Here is a 14,715-nt window from a genome sequence, read left to right on the forward strand (position 1 = left end):
AATTAGGAAAAAAAAAAGCATTTGAAAAAATTACTTGTTATAATTAGCAACAGGGGAACACCACTACAAAAATCAAAACGAAACACTGGGAACATAAAAACTGAGGCCTCCCAGGTACCAAAAGCGAATCAGACTTTTTCACATTTGAATTTTTCAAAATGCAGCTAAAGGGGAAATGAAGTGAGCTCTGCACAGCGGGCCAGCTGCCGCCACCCCAGCAGGGCCCTCCAGCCCGAGGGCACTCCCGGCAGCGCGCGCGCACGCCAGGTCTCTCCAGACAGGGCAGCAAAAGCACACCGTCCCATCAGCAAAGGCCCCTTTGATTTAGACTAAAATCACCTCTGACCCACCAAGGTTTACATGAACAATCATCCAATTATTATTTTGGTCATATGTGAAGTTTGCATCACTATTTCGCATGCCTATTCCCAGTCTCTGGACCAGAGGTATGTGTATGCTTCGAACTAGCCAAATCTAGTTCCCCCTGGCATTACCACTCAGAAAACACTCGAAACAGCAGTTTCATAGTGTTATGATTGTGCCATCTTCTTCTAAGAGTTTTTGATCCGGAGCATGTGGTTCCAAGTCTGTGTTTGTGCCACTTGCTACGGGCGCCAAGCTCACTTCATTTGAAGGAATAAAACCATTCTGTCCAGACTCAAAGTTGAGCTCGATCTGTGTCAACGAGTCCAGGCTCGCGGCGTTAGGGACGGCTTTCGGAATCTGCTGCGGCACTCCGTTACCTTCAATGACAATGTCATCCTCGTCACTGTCTTCATCCCCTGGCTCGAAGCTTGGCTCCGTCTGCTGCGGATAGCCCGGGAGGCTGTTATCAGTAGACTGGCCGGAGCTGCCAGAAGCCCGACTGTTCCTGACCACGTTGTTCCTCTGGTTTGCTGGCCTCACTGTAATGATGAGGTTGCGGCTGTTTGCGATCATCATGTCTGTGACTTGATCAAGGCTCTTCCCTGAGACTTCTATGCCGTTAACTTCTAGAACTTCATCATTAACAGCTAACAGTCCTGTGCTTTGAGCCAGACCTCCTGGGACAAGTCTGGATATAAAGATCCCTGGGACCTTCTCTAAGCCATGTGGGGTCACCCTGACACTGGAGCCATCCCGAATGTAGAATCCTAGGGGTTTCTCGGTGCCATATTTGTAAAGACGGACCCGACGATGCGTTTCTGGGAGGATATCCACGTCTATGATGGAAGACACAGGTCTGAAGTCTTGGGGCATGCTGATAACTATGTGTGGCTTCTTTCTATGGTTGTCAGGACGCAAAACATTGGTTAAAACATTCTTCTTCTTTATTAATGTGTCTGTACCAAAGGCACTGTAGTCTGCTTCTTCTGTTTTGAAACAAAGTAAAATAATTATAGAACTGCTGTTAAAAACATCCATTTAGCTGCAGGTAAATCAGTGCAGAAAGGATAACTCAAATATATTTAGCACAAGAATTAGTTATATATTAGCTTATTCTAGATCAAAATATAGTACAGTAGTGATACATTATTCCAGAAAAAACCACTAGGTGGCCCTCTCAAGCACACATCATAAAATTAACAAATGCTGAGGTTAAATTTGCTACACTTCAATGACTATTCAAAATCAAGCTGCTGTAACTGAATGTTACCACAATAAAAAAAAAAATCATACAGTTAAATTAAAAAACCATTAAATATGGCAAATGAAATTCTGGTAAATCTTACACTTTTTTTTTTTTTAAGATTTATTTATGTATACAAGAACTGGGGTACAGGCCAGAGGTGCGGGGGGTGAGAGGATTCACCAGAAACAGAGTGGAGGACAGGCAGACTGACTGAAATACACTGCTGAGGGGAGCAGTGGAAGAGTCAGGAGAGGTCTGCTGTGCCATGTGGGGAGCTCCCTGGCTGGCGGGGGATTGAACTCGTGCTGCAGAGGCTGCAGATAGCTTCATAGGTTACGTCTTAACCCCTTGTGCCACCAGGGAGGCCCTGAGCTATAATATTTTTAACCCTTTTCCTTACTGTGTGAAAACAATATAAATCAGTGACACTCCCTGGGGGGGGGCGACACAGACAATAGGACGTGGCCGGGAGGGCAAGTGGAGGGCTCCTGCCCTACTTAGAGGACACAGCTGCTCCTCATTCAGGGCAGTTTTTCTTCGCAGACTAGGAATTTGTGTGGCTGAACCCAAATTGCCAGAGAGTTTTGTCTTTTAGGTAGAAATCTTCCCCCTTTTAAATGCTGATATCTAATTAAAGACAGAAAACCTTTTTGGGCCAAATAATATGTGGGGGTTGAATTCCTCCTTCACAGCAGCAATTTACAGCCTGTGATAGAAACTAAGGGAAAGCAGGACTCCCAACCCCAGGTATTCCTCGGTCACACGGCCGGAGGAGGAGTCTGTGAACCAAGTATTTCAGCAGAGAATGAGGGAGAAATGGAAATGAAATTACAGCCGCAGGAGCCTAAGTCTGAAACCATGTTGCAAAGACGATGGAATGGGGCTAAACTAAAAAGGCAGACTTTTCAAGGATAAGAAAATGTTTAATAAAAAAGACAAAAGACTTCCTTCCTCCCGCCAAGAACGAGCTCAAATCCTAGCCTGGCTAGCGCCACAGAACCCGCCACCCTCCTGCATCTGCACAGGCTCCAGCTGGCATCTCACTGGACCCTCACCCTTGCTGACTGATGAGCTGTTGTCATCTTTACTTTAGACCAGGGAACTAAAGGTGCAAAATGGGCCCAAGAGAAAAGACCAGATCCAGGCTTGCTCACGAGGCCTACACACCTGAGACATTCACACGAGGATTTAAGCACCAGTGTGTCAAGTGCAGAGGGCCCGGGGACCCTTTTCTTGTGTTGCTTGAACGTGTTTTCAGGAGTTCATTTCAGAAAGATGTGCAAGGCCAGGGCGCCTTACTTACTGACATTTTTCCCTCTGGGGATAATTATTTGTGTTCATTTATAAAGTATTACACCGTGTTCTTACAAAGACAGAAATACATTTATAATTTGGTTTCAGAAATAATTCATTACATAAGAATCTTTTTGGCAAAATTAGGCCAAAAATCTATCCAGAGGGCCTTCTGCTTACTGTGTTTTCTTAAAGTTATCTTCTTTTTGAAACAATCAATTAAGAAAGCACACAAAACATTTACAAAGGAAATTTCAGACCTTGCAAACTGAGAACAAAATGAAGTTGCCCACATACCTACTCATGGGAAACCTGACCAAAAATGCCCCCAAATCTGCATAATTTGGCATTGCATCCAAACACTGTTTGAATGCTCTCTGCTAAATTCTCAAAAGCAATACACCCTCGTACAAAGGCACCTTTGTTCTCCCATCTAGCTAATCAGTTTCCAGCTACTGGGAAAAGAAATATTTTGGCAGAAAGCCAGGGTGCATAGTGTTAGTTTAAAGTGTAAAGGTGAACGTCCACTGGGAACAGGAGCTGACTTTCCACCTGAGTATGTATATCCAAAGCCCTGAAGTTAGAATGAGACACACAAAGTTTGGAAATTTGGTTCGCAGCAACCTCCCGCTGGCATACACCCAGCAACAGTGCGTGGCACAGGGTCCCACAGCAGCAACCGCACTTACCCCGAGCTGGGTCCCCAGCAGACACTCTCAGCCAACTGCAAGAACTGGGACCCCCTGCAAAGCCTCTGATGAGCCCGGGTGGCTTGCTTCCTCGCACATGGAAAGTTCCTGTGCTTAAAGCCCTGGAAGGTCCTGCAGCCCCTCCTCTGACCTCTTACTCTTCAAACACTGATTCTGAAGAGCAGCCATCTCACCCGTGGGCTCCGGTCCTAAGTCACAGAATCAGCGTCAGGGGTAAATAAGGGGGCACCAGTGAGATTCGGGAACAGGTAGAAGATATAAGAGCCTAAGAGATAGGGAGGAGGAAGCACTATACAGACCTCGTCGGCATCTCTGCACAGTAACAGTTCATGGTAGACTTATCCATAAAGTTCACGATTATCCCGTTTGAAATTCGGCAAGAAGACAGGGAAGAAGGAAAAATGACTGAAGTTGTTCTAAACTAGAATTGACAACCCTTTCCCAGAGTTATTTAGTAACTACTGTAGGTGCTGCGGTCACACAGTCTCTCCTGCAGAAGCAGCCACAGGCAATGCATAGAGGCAGGAGCATGGCTGGGCTCCAAGAGAGCCTTATTTACAAAAACAGCCAGCGGAGCCTTCCAGCCTGCGTGTGCCAAGCCTTGTTCTAATCCAAAAAGGTTAAATGAAATAGATCTGGCAACTTTAAAAGGATTAAACATCACTTAAAACAATATTCAAATTGTACAGATCCTTTCGCTTCCTAATACAAGAAAAATCAATCACCAAATGTTTTCTAAGCAGCTTCCATGAGGCCAGGCTTGTGCCTCTCGGTGCTGCAGACTCCGCCGAGACAGAAAGGAGCTGCTTTCAGGTGCTTCTAGGCTAAAGGGGGAGATGGTGATGAACAAATAACCAGAATCATCCCACAGGCAGTGGGGTGCACCGCGCTGGGGTGTCTGCGAATAGGAACCCCATGTGGTGGGAAGGGCACAGCAGGGCTGCCCCAGTGAGACTTAGTTGAGACTGGAAAGGAAGCTGGCGGCTCATCAGGTAAAAGGGAGGGAAGAAGGCCGCACAGGACACACCACCAGAGAAGAGTCCGGGCCGGTAGCCTTAGGAGTCCAGCACAGTGAGTGAGGATGCTGGGCTGAGGGGGCTGCCAGGACGGAGGAGGAGGAGTTAAGAGCCCTGTCAGAGGCGGCCAAAGGGCAAAGACAAGCAAGGGTTCCTGGGGTGTTCAGGTTCACATACTCCAGCCTGAGAGTAATGGGACTGTGCGTTTCTGTAAGGCTCATGCTAGCTGCTGGAGAGCGGACCTAAGGGTGAGGACGGCAGGCTGCTGCTGTGATTTAAGATGATACCTGGCCCGGAGTGAAGGCAGCGGAGATGGGGAAATAAATTTGAAAAATAATTAGAACACAGTTTTAATAGGCCTGGTGACTGACTGAAAAATAGGCCTCTGAATCATGCAGTGTTGCAAACCATTCACCTCAATTAAAAAAAGAAAAAAAAAAATAGCTATGTGTCAAAGGTGACACCCAGGTTTCTGTAACCAGCATCTGGTGTCATATTCCAAGCCATTATGCCACATTTCTGTAACTTTTCATTTCTCTCTCTCTCTGTCTTTTTTTTTTTTTTTTTGTGGGACCCTTGCCGGTGGCCGGGGATCAAACTGGCACTGCAGAGGCTGCAGGCAGCATCACAACCCAGCGCTCAACCGCTGCGCCACCAGGGGAGGCCCTTTAACTTTTCATTTCTGGGGCCAAATCTTTGTTAACTGTTTTTTACCATTTAGTATAAAAATGTACATCCCTTAGACCAGTTCTAAATTAAACCCAGATTTAGTAAAGTATACAAAGTACAATTATGTAAAATACACCTTCAAAAGCATGTCCACTGCGCCGGGAGTTTTAAGGCATGGGCGAGCTGCCTGCCTGGCAATGGGGGTGCGGGCCACAAGGTCATGCCCTGTCTACAGCAAGGTCCCTCTCGTGCTTTCAACAAACTCCCTGAATAAACCCAAGGTATAAACGCACTTGTCTCATACTGTACAAAACACACTGTGACAGAGCAACAAGTTTTGGTGCAGATACTCTGATCAGATCTGGCGAGGAGTCTGTGCATATCAATGAGCCCCAGACTTGGCTGAGCATAGCGACTGGCTGGGAAGCTTTTAAAACCCCACCCTTCCCTGGCTGTATTCCATTCCAGAAAGGACACGATTTTCTTTTAAAGGAGTAACCTTTAAATATTTTGTAAAATTGTAATAACCTACATAACAAGGGCAGGAGACTCTATTCCCCGGGCTTTAATCTCCCTCTCCCAAAGAAATGAGGATACTCGGTGCTCCAGTAGGGAGTGGGGACTGGCAAAGACCAGGGAATCCTCTTTGTGAAAGTAACTTCTGAGATAGCAGATTGTTTGTTTTGGTTTTGCTTCTGTGATAACAACCCTAGAAACGGCTGTTTTTCTTTTATTAGCAAATTATCATAAAACCTTTTAAGATATGCAACAATGCCATCTTGGAATTTAGGCTACAGAGCAGTTTATTCATTCAATTGTGAGCTTTCACCTCAAACAAAGTTGATAGGGTATCAGATTTTGGAGGAGCTTGAGTTTTAAAATTTTTTAATTTGTTTTAAAATTTTGTTTTTTAAAAAATAACTTGCTACCTATCTAGTTTTACTGCTGCCTTGTTCATCTTCTAATTGAAATCAACAAACCAGGAAAACAAAATGTGTTGTAATTAAGCAACAAAATGTAACTATACTTAACCTTCTTTATGTTAGGTTCTTGAATTTAATGTGTATGAAGGTTTACATAAAGCCAGCTTTCTAGTTAAGCATCTGCTGAGCTTTGTTTAAGGTCTTCAGAGGGAAATCTGACAAAGGCGGAAGGGCTTTGAGACCCCTCTGAAGGACAGAGGCAGTCATGGTGGAAGAGCTGCAGGGAAAACATTCTCAGAAGGGCAAGTGCAGAGGCAGAGTAACAAGTTACTTGGTAACAGGTACGCTTGGTAACAAGCTTACCAAGTTGGAAGGAAGAAAGAGGCCAGTGTGGCTGCCTGGGAGGACGAGGCAGTCATGCAGTCCAAATCAGGAAGGATTTTCGTCTGGGTGCAATGAGAAGCCACTGGAGGCTCTCAAGCAGGAATGAACTGACCATTTTACCTTCATTTTTTGCTTCAGTTGTGTTTGTATTCAGTTATATTTTTAAGTATTTTGATAGATGAGCTGCCTATTAATCAACTTCTAAGGGCTTTTAATTGCACTGGATGTTTACCTCTATGACACAGAAAATTTCTGTTCACATATACATATATTTAAGAAGGAAACAGCAGAAGATAACTACCTTTAGAAGATGTTAAGGGGCCTCCCTGGTGGCACAAGGGGTTAAGACACAGCACTGTGAAGCTCCCCACAGCCACTGCAGCACGAGTTCGATCCCAGGCCGGCCAGGGAACCATCCACATGGCGCAGCAGACCTTTCCTGTCTCACCCACTACTCCCCTCAGCAGTGTATTTCAGTCAGTCTTCCTGTTCTGTTCCCCACTATGTCTCTGGTGAATCCTCTCACCTCCCCACTCCTCTGGCCTGTATCCCAGTTCTTGTATGCCTAAATAAATCTTTAAAAAAAAAAAAAAAAAAAGAAGATGTTAAGATTCATTCCCTGATCAGTTAAATCATTTAAGTGTTACAATCCCAGTAACAAAAACACGTGGTAACAAAAACAATGTCTGTAACCTTTATAATTAAGAGGACAATCCAACAAAATTTTGTGGGATGGTAGTAGTTTAAAAATAGCCATTGTACATAGTACTCTAAATTACAACTACAAACAAGGCTTCTATAATTATTTAAGTTATTCTGTATAAAATGACAAGTTCTACTCAAATGTTTGTCCTTCTCCCCTCTGCTGCTGTTCTTTCTCCTCAAACATTCTAGATTTGGCTTTCCAAGGCTCTATCCCTGGTTTTCATCTCACTAGCCCTTATTAAAAATCACACTTCTCTGCTCACTTTCAACTAATTAGTCTCTGACTGTTCCCCTAAGCTCCGGTCTACCATTTCCATTTTCCTACCTGGTTGAAACTCAGCAGCCTGATAAGTATATTTGTCCTGAAACCAAACCAGTTTTCTCTCCAAGTGACTCTCTTCCAAATTTTGCTTGTTTGGCAGTGGCCCAGTCATCAGGCTCACACCCAGAGAACTCTTCTCTGTTGGATTCACCTTAGACTCTGCACCATCCAGCCGAGAGCGATGACTCTCAAATAGTCCCCCCTTATCTGCTGCTGCTGCTTTCCCCATCGACCCCTTCACCAGCCAGCTTCCCAGCCAGCTTTCCTGCCTGCTCTTTGTTTTCTCCTCCAAGACAGATCCTGCCCGCTCCAGTGCATCCCAAACAGTCACAGTAATCTGCTAAAGTACTGCTCTAATTGTGCCACGCCCCTGTCAACTTATCTAAGAAATAGATCTCTGGGGTCTTTGGGAAAATTAATTTGTGTGCTTGTAAGTATTTTGTAAATAGCTAAGTGAGAGTGACCCTTGGGGGTTTATTTTGTTGGCGGACTTTAGTTCCTTTAAACCCAGAAAAGCAAAGATAAATGATCAGTGGAATTTCAAAGCCCAGGGAGTGGTCCAATGCTTATCAACTGATTGGAAATAAAGTTTCCTCTTCAAGGGTAACCTCTATCCATCCCTTCTACTGCTTTCTGGGTCAGTTCACAAACAGCTTTACATTATCCCCAGACTCTGGGTCAGCTCCTCTTAGGAAGGCTTTCCAAATTTCTTCATCTACCACAGACAAAGGAATAAAAGGCCCACACCCTGCCTACCAACAGATAACAGACATATACAGGAAGCTACAAAGATAGAAAAAGAAAAGTTTTAGGACACAAAATACACTTGATGGGCCTCCCTGGTGGCCTGGGGGTTAAGTCTCAGCACTCTCACCACTAAGGCCTGAGTTTGATCCCTGGCCAGGGAGCTGACCCCATATATGGTGCAGCAGACCTCTCCTGTCTCACCCACTGCTCCCCTCAGCAGTGTATTTCAGTAGATCTGCCTGTACTGCCCCCTACCGGGTCTCTGGTGAATCCTCTTGCCCCCTGCATCTTTAGCCTACACCTGGTCTTCTACGCAAAAAAAAAAAAAAAAAAAAAAAAAAAAACCACCAAAATACACTTGACCACACTTGCCATATGGTTACTTCAAACGATCTTGTATAAGATTAATATCAATGTTTATATTCCTCTAAAATAATGCATCTAATTCTCCAGGTAATTTTATTTCTATGGAAAATATCCTAAAAGACAAAGGGGGAAAAAAGTCATTTACAGGAGATGCCTGCTACGTGCCAGGGTACTGCACTCAGCTTAGTGATCCTATGTGATAACATGCTTCTGCTACAGATAAAGACAATGAGGCCCAGGAAGGGTAAACATTGGCTGCAGGTATCGGTAAGTGGTGAAGAGAGTACTTGAAAGCTGGTTACCACCAAAAAACTAGACTGTTTCTGACTCCAAGTAAGACTTTTTCTACCACATCTTTCTGAATGAAATTCCATTCAATGACGTCAAGATTCAATAGTCCCGATGTCTATTAAAAAATCTAATTAGTTATAATTAATTACAGACATTTTCTGAAGTATACTTAGCAAACTGCAAACATACTAATTAAACCAACAATTTCATGAGTGTTTTAACCTACTTCCTAGGTAATATAGTAAGAAGTTTCACATAAAATGCTTATCATGAAGTTTATGGCAGAGTGTGTGCATTTTATCAATGAGGAAAAACTACTATCTCTAAAACAATTTTTCTAAACAGTGGTACTTACCCTTTTTTTGTATAAAAATCCTAAGCAACGGATTGGCCGTTGAAACAGCTTTGTGATAATTATCATCATTATTTATAGGCAGTAAGTCTCCATGGACATCCGCATAGCCCACCAAGACGTCAACGTTGGGTATCTTATGAACATGCTGCAGTAATCCATAGAACTCCTCGAATTTACCAGGCTTTGACCTTTCCAGTGAAAATCGACGAAATTCAGCTCCAAACTATAAGTATAATAAAGAGATTAATTAATTAGAACAAAACAAGAAAACAAAAGTAACAGGACCCAATTTTAAAAAACATACCATAGGCAAATGAACAGGCCTATGCTATTCCTTAATCAAGAAAACAGCTCCAATGATACAGGCAGAAACCTCATTATCTGGAGATAAAGCAGGGTAGGAAAAGCACAGGAATGTGCCTCCTCTGCTCCACTCCTTTCAAGAGAGGCAGGCTCAACTCAATCCCTGGGGTCGTGGGGCCTCACCAGGGACAGTCCTGCAAAGTGACTCAGCTCAAGCCCATCTGGAGCCCAGACCCTGACAGCACGACTCTCCTCAAACCATCGGGCAATAAAGATGCCAGTCTTTATCCTGACCATTATTAGCAAAAAGCATTCAAGTTTTCTGCCCTGTAGAAGGAATGATGATTTCACAGGAAGTGGCAAGAATTAACAGCAACAGACACAAAAGGCTTCAGTGTCTTCTCATTAAGATACGATACGAATGGAGGTTTATCATATATAAGTCAGAGGTCTAGGGATGAGACGCATCTACCTTCTGTTAATGCCAAAAAGGAAAGCTTCATTAACACATCAACTCTAGGTCCTACAAGTGTCCAATTAACAGAAGTGTTTATGTGCTTGGCACAGTGCTAGGCCCTAGAGACTGACAGGCTGGGGCCTTGCTCCAGGTCACCAATTACTGGGTAAAGAGAAAAATTTACAGAGAGGTATTAAGGGATGGCAGAGAGGACTGAACACCTTCATCGTGCTCAATATTCATCTTCACAGCTCTGATTCCTACAATCACACCTAAAAAAGTGGTTCTTATCAACTCCAAGGACTGGTTTCATCTCGTCCATGATAAATGGAACTATGACTTCCATGGGGATAGTAAAGCATTGCCTCATGTGGAAATCTAAGAAAGGTTAGTGAGTTTTTCTCAGAAGGGGTTTCAGTCACGTAAGTTTGGGAACTGCTACCTAACTATAATCACGTTCTTAGGAATCACTGTGGAGCCCAGATATTAAAAGCTCAGTTAAGTCCTATGCTTGCTTTAATTAAAAAAAAAAAAAAAATTAAAACAAATGTTTCCCATATGTGTCTGCCCACTGAATTAACTTTTCCTTTCGGTATCTTTTATGAACAAGGAATACTAATGTACTACTAAGACAAGCTTAGACATTTATCAGGCAGAGCAAGTCCCTATCAGAATTTGAACTTACAAATGTGTCCATTCATTTTCCCCAGGACCCTATGTGGTATCTGGACTCACTGCTTTGGCTGTATTTACGAAGTTCATTTAGCCTTGTTTATATAATAGTTTTTAATTAAATTTACATAAAAACTCACCAAAACCATCTCTTAACTCTAATAATAATTAAGAGTTTCAAAACACACTCCTGAAACAAACACTAACTTTCGACAAGAAAATAAGTGACTCATACCTACGGTGCTCAAAAAGCTTAGTCACGCCTTCACATTTCAAAGTAAATAAAAACTTGGGAACACCCTTCATATCAGTTAGTCTTATGATGTTATCAAAAGTCACAGTTTCTCCTCCATATTCTTTATTCCGGTATTACAACATAAAGTGCCCAGTGCTTTCTAATTCATCCCAAGGCTTACCACTTCCCCTGCTGCGTGAATGGGAGCAACATCTAATAACTGGACATTTCAGAGTTTCAATGCTTTTGCTCTGGATGCTGTTGGATGAAAATTCTTTGCTCAACATTTTTTTCTCCTGCTTAAAAACAATGGAAAACTGTATGGCTTCACAGTAGATGTGCCCTTTTGCAAATGTTAGCAGGAAAAAAAACTGCTATGACTCTTGCAGCAAAACAATAGGATTAAGAGAACCTTTTACCACATGAAGAAAAATACTGAGAGAAAATAAAGACTCATCTGCAACTATTCACTATGTGAACCAATGACAACTTTTTTTTTTAGCCAGTGGAGTTTGTCCTAGGTATCCAGAATGTGACGGACACCTTTATCCAGTATCTGTTGGTACATTTGAGAAATGCAAACTTAACGTTAGTATTGTTTGCTTATGAATAATTAGGAAATGTACAGCTCAAAGACTTTCCCAAGGTTATTAAAGGACACCACCTTGATTATTAAGAACTTTCCCATCCCTGAAGAATCAGGAAGATAAATCAGTTACTAAAGAAAAGTCAGATGGGGTCTCCCTGGTGGTGCAAGGGGTTAAGTCTCTATGAAGCAATCCACAGCCACTGCAGCACAAGTTCGATCCCCCATCAGGGAGCTGAACCACATGGCTCAGCAGACCTCTCCTGTCTGGCCCACTGCTCCTCTCAGCAGTGTGTTTCAGTCAATCTGCCTGTTCTGCTCCCCACTCTGTCTCTGGTGAATCCTCTCATCCCCTCCCCACCTCTGGCCTATACCCCAGCTCTTGTGTGCATAAATAAACAAATCTTTTTTTTTTTTTAAAGTCGCATGGTAGCTGCTATTACAATTTAACTATAGTTATATTTCCATTACCCATTATTTTAATTATTTGTACCATTTCCACTTTCATGAACAAAGGTGAAGTTGACGCGCTACTGTTTTACGATGCTGAGAACCTGAAAAGGAGGACGTGCACACCATACAGTTGTGGCTCCAACCTTTTGGTGATCAGTTTTGTAAAAAGCTGTGATAGTATCGCGAGGGCAGCATAAAAGGAAATAGTTTAAAAAATCTGCACAACCTGGTCAAGAAGACAACCCTGAAAATATATGCATCAACAACATATATTTAAACCAGGAGGTGTCACTGACATACCAGCAACAGCAGCTCTACTATGCCCACTTACTAGCAGCTAGAACCACCAAGGGACCCCACTTGCGTGGGGTCGGGATCTCAGAAAGCCTTGATTCTACTTAAGAGACATGGTTCCTGCAAGCGCAGTGGCAGGCCCAATGCTAACAAGTAGTTTAGAGTTAAGTACGGGAAAGACTCACTAATCAGTTGACAGAACAGAAGGGCAGAAAGCCTGAAATTCCAGTCGGGGAGAGCTCAAGGTTCCCCAGACTGAGAGATAAATCACTAACCACTGGATAGTATGTATCAGTGCACCTAGAATCCCTACTCATTTTTTCTGTGATAAAAAAATTAAAGTCTTGCCACCAAGATAAGGACCACGAAGTGAATTTCAGGATTATGCAACAGCGAGGAGCATCTCTTTTCTTAACCTCCACTCCCCCAAAGCCAAACCAGATTTATAACAGAAATGCCATGGAAGGGTTCAATCCCTGGGCACAGAGCCTCCACCACCACTGCAGTGCTACCAGAAGAGCGCTAGATATTGAGTCATCTTAACCCTTAGCTCAAACATGCTGCTCCACTGCGCCGCAGCTCCTCGGAGCACACCGGGAGCAGGGAAGAGCGCGATTCCTTAAATTGCTGTAATTACATTTCTATTCTTATTAAACCAAACGGTTTCTGCAGCCAGTGCCTACCCGAACACGAGTTAAACTGCAAATAACTGTAAAGTGACACTCAAAATGACTAGATATTCCTGATGTGATGACGAGCGACTTACAGAACTTCGTCAGCGGCACCTAATAAAAAGCATCCTGCCCACAGGCTCCGGGGAGCCTTCCTGACTCTGCTCCACTGGCCATCACTCCCTGATGTCGCTCTCTCTCGGGCAGCAGCCTCACATTCAACGGCATTCATTACTGAAGCTGACATGCACGCTGTTACTCTCCTCCTGCTCCTTGACGCGGCTTGGTCTTCCCAACTGCATTTTATTTATTTTTTTCTTTCTGCGTCCCAGGCTTCTTTATTTAAGAACAAAGTGATAGTGATGTGGGGATTAAAATCAAAAACTTCACCTTCCCTCCAACAAGGTCCCCCAAACTCCCTGCCCCACACACCCTTTGTGTTCCCAATTCCCTTTTTTAGTGAATGAAAACGTTATCCCCAAAGCCCTGGTATAAGCCCCAGGGCTTCTGTTCTCTAGCTCTCCCCTTTCTCTGCCCCCCACCTTCTTGTGAAGGGGCAGGCACCTCAATTTGAATGCATGGGAGAGCCCCCCGACTGCATTTTAAGTGTTCTCAGGGCCCGGCCGTGTCCTCTCGTTCGTAGTCTAGAAAGTCCAACCATTGCTCTGTGAACAGGGCGTGAGGTCTTGCCCTGGAAGCAGAGCTCGGCCCAGTCGAACCTTTCTGAGCCTGGGCTTGAGAGAATCGGATCCGCGCACCTGGGCGCCTTTGCAGTGCCCGAGATGCCTGCTGAGCGCGCTCCAGGGGCCGCCGACCGCCCTCCAGCCCCTCTCAGCGCCGTCCCCAAGAGTCCCCCCAGACAGCCCTGCCCCGGGCGCCCCACACCCCGGCGTTCCCGGATGCCGCCGCGCCGATGGCCCCGGGTGACCCCCGGCGCGCGGGGCAGGACGAGGGGCTGACGGAGCATCGGGCTCAGCCCGAGGGGCGCTGCTCCCCGCGAGCGCCCCCGCGCCCCCGCGGGTCACACGCCCGCCAGCGGGGCGCCCGAGGACGGGCAGCGAACTTTGCAGGGGCGCTGCGGGGCCCCGGGCTGCGCCCGCCCCACGGCAGGCCCCGGGCGCCCCGGGAAGGGCCGGCTCAGGGCCGGGGCGCCCCAGCACCTCCCCCCGCCGGCCAGGGCCGAGCCCCCCGCGCCGCCCGCCTCCCGCGGGGTCCCCGGCGCCCCCTCGCGCGCAGGAGTGAGGGCGACGGGCTGCGACCCGGACGCGCGGGCGCCCCGCTCCCTGCGCCCCAAGTTTATCACCCACCCGGCGGGCGGGGCCCCCCGCCGCCCGGGCCGCTCCCGGGCCGCCCGCCCGCCCGCCCGCCCGCCGGCCGCGCACCTTGCTCTTCACCTCCATGGTGCCGAGGCAGCCGCCGCCCGGCCCGTGCCGGTGGCCGCGGTTCATGCTGAGGCGCCCGCGCGGCCTCCTCGGCCCGGCCGCCTCGGGAGCGCGGGGCGCGGGGGCGCGGCGGCCCGGGCGCCGCCTCACAGGCACCTGCAGACGGGCGGCCGCGGCCGGCGGGCGGGAGCGGCGCTCGGCGGGCTCCTCGCGAGGCGGGCCCGAGGGTCGGACTGGCGCGCGGCGGGCGGGGACGCGGCTCCTCGCCT

General features: G+C 46.1%; 1 protein-coding gene across 1 annotated transcript; it reads right to left on the reverse strand.

The window, feature by feature from the left end:
• Positions 1 to 522: 522 nt before the first annotated feature.
• Positions 523 to 14,512, reverse strand: PARD6B (par-6 family cell polarity regulator beta; the record flags this gene model as incomplete). Its single annotated transcript, XM_084247948.1, has 3 exons — positions 523 to 1,352; positions 9,394 to 9,616; positions 14,447 to 14,512. 3 exons carry the CDS (start codon positions 14,510 to 14,512, stop codon positions 523 to 525), a joined length of 1,119 nt encoding a protein of 372 aa, XP_084104074.1.
• Positions 14,513 to 14,715: the final 203 nt, after the last annotated feature.

This window comes from Talpa europaea (assembly GCF_964194135.1).
Source record: "Talpa europaea genome assembly, chromosome: 11".
NCBI classification, from domain to species: domain Eukaryota; kingdom Metazoa; phylum Chordata; class Mammalia; order Eulipotyphla; family Talpidae; genus Talpa; species Talpa europaea.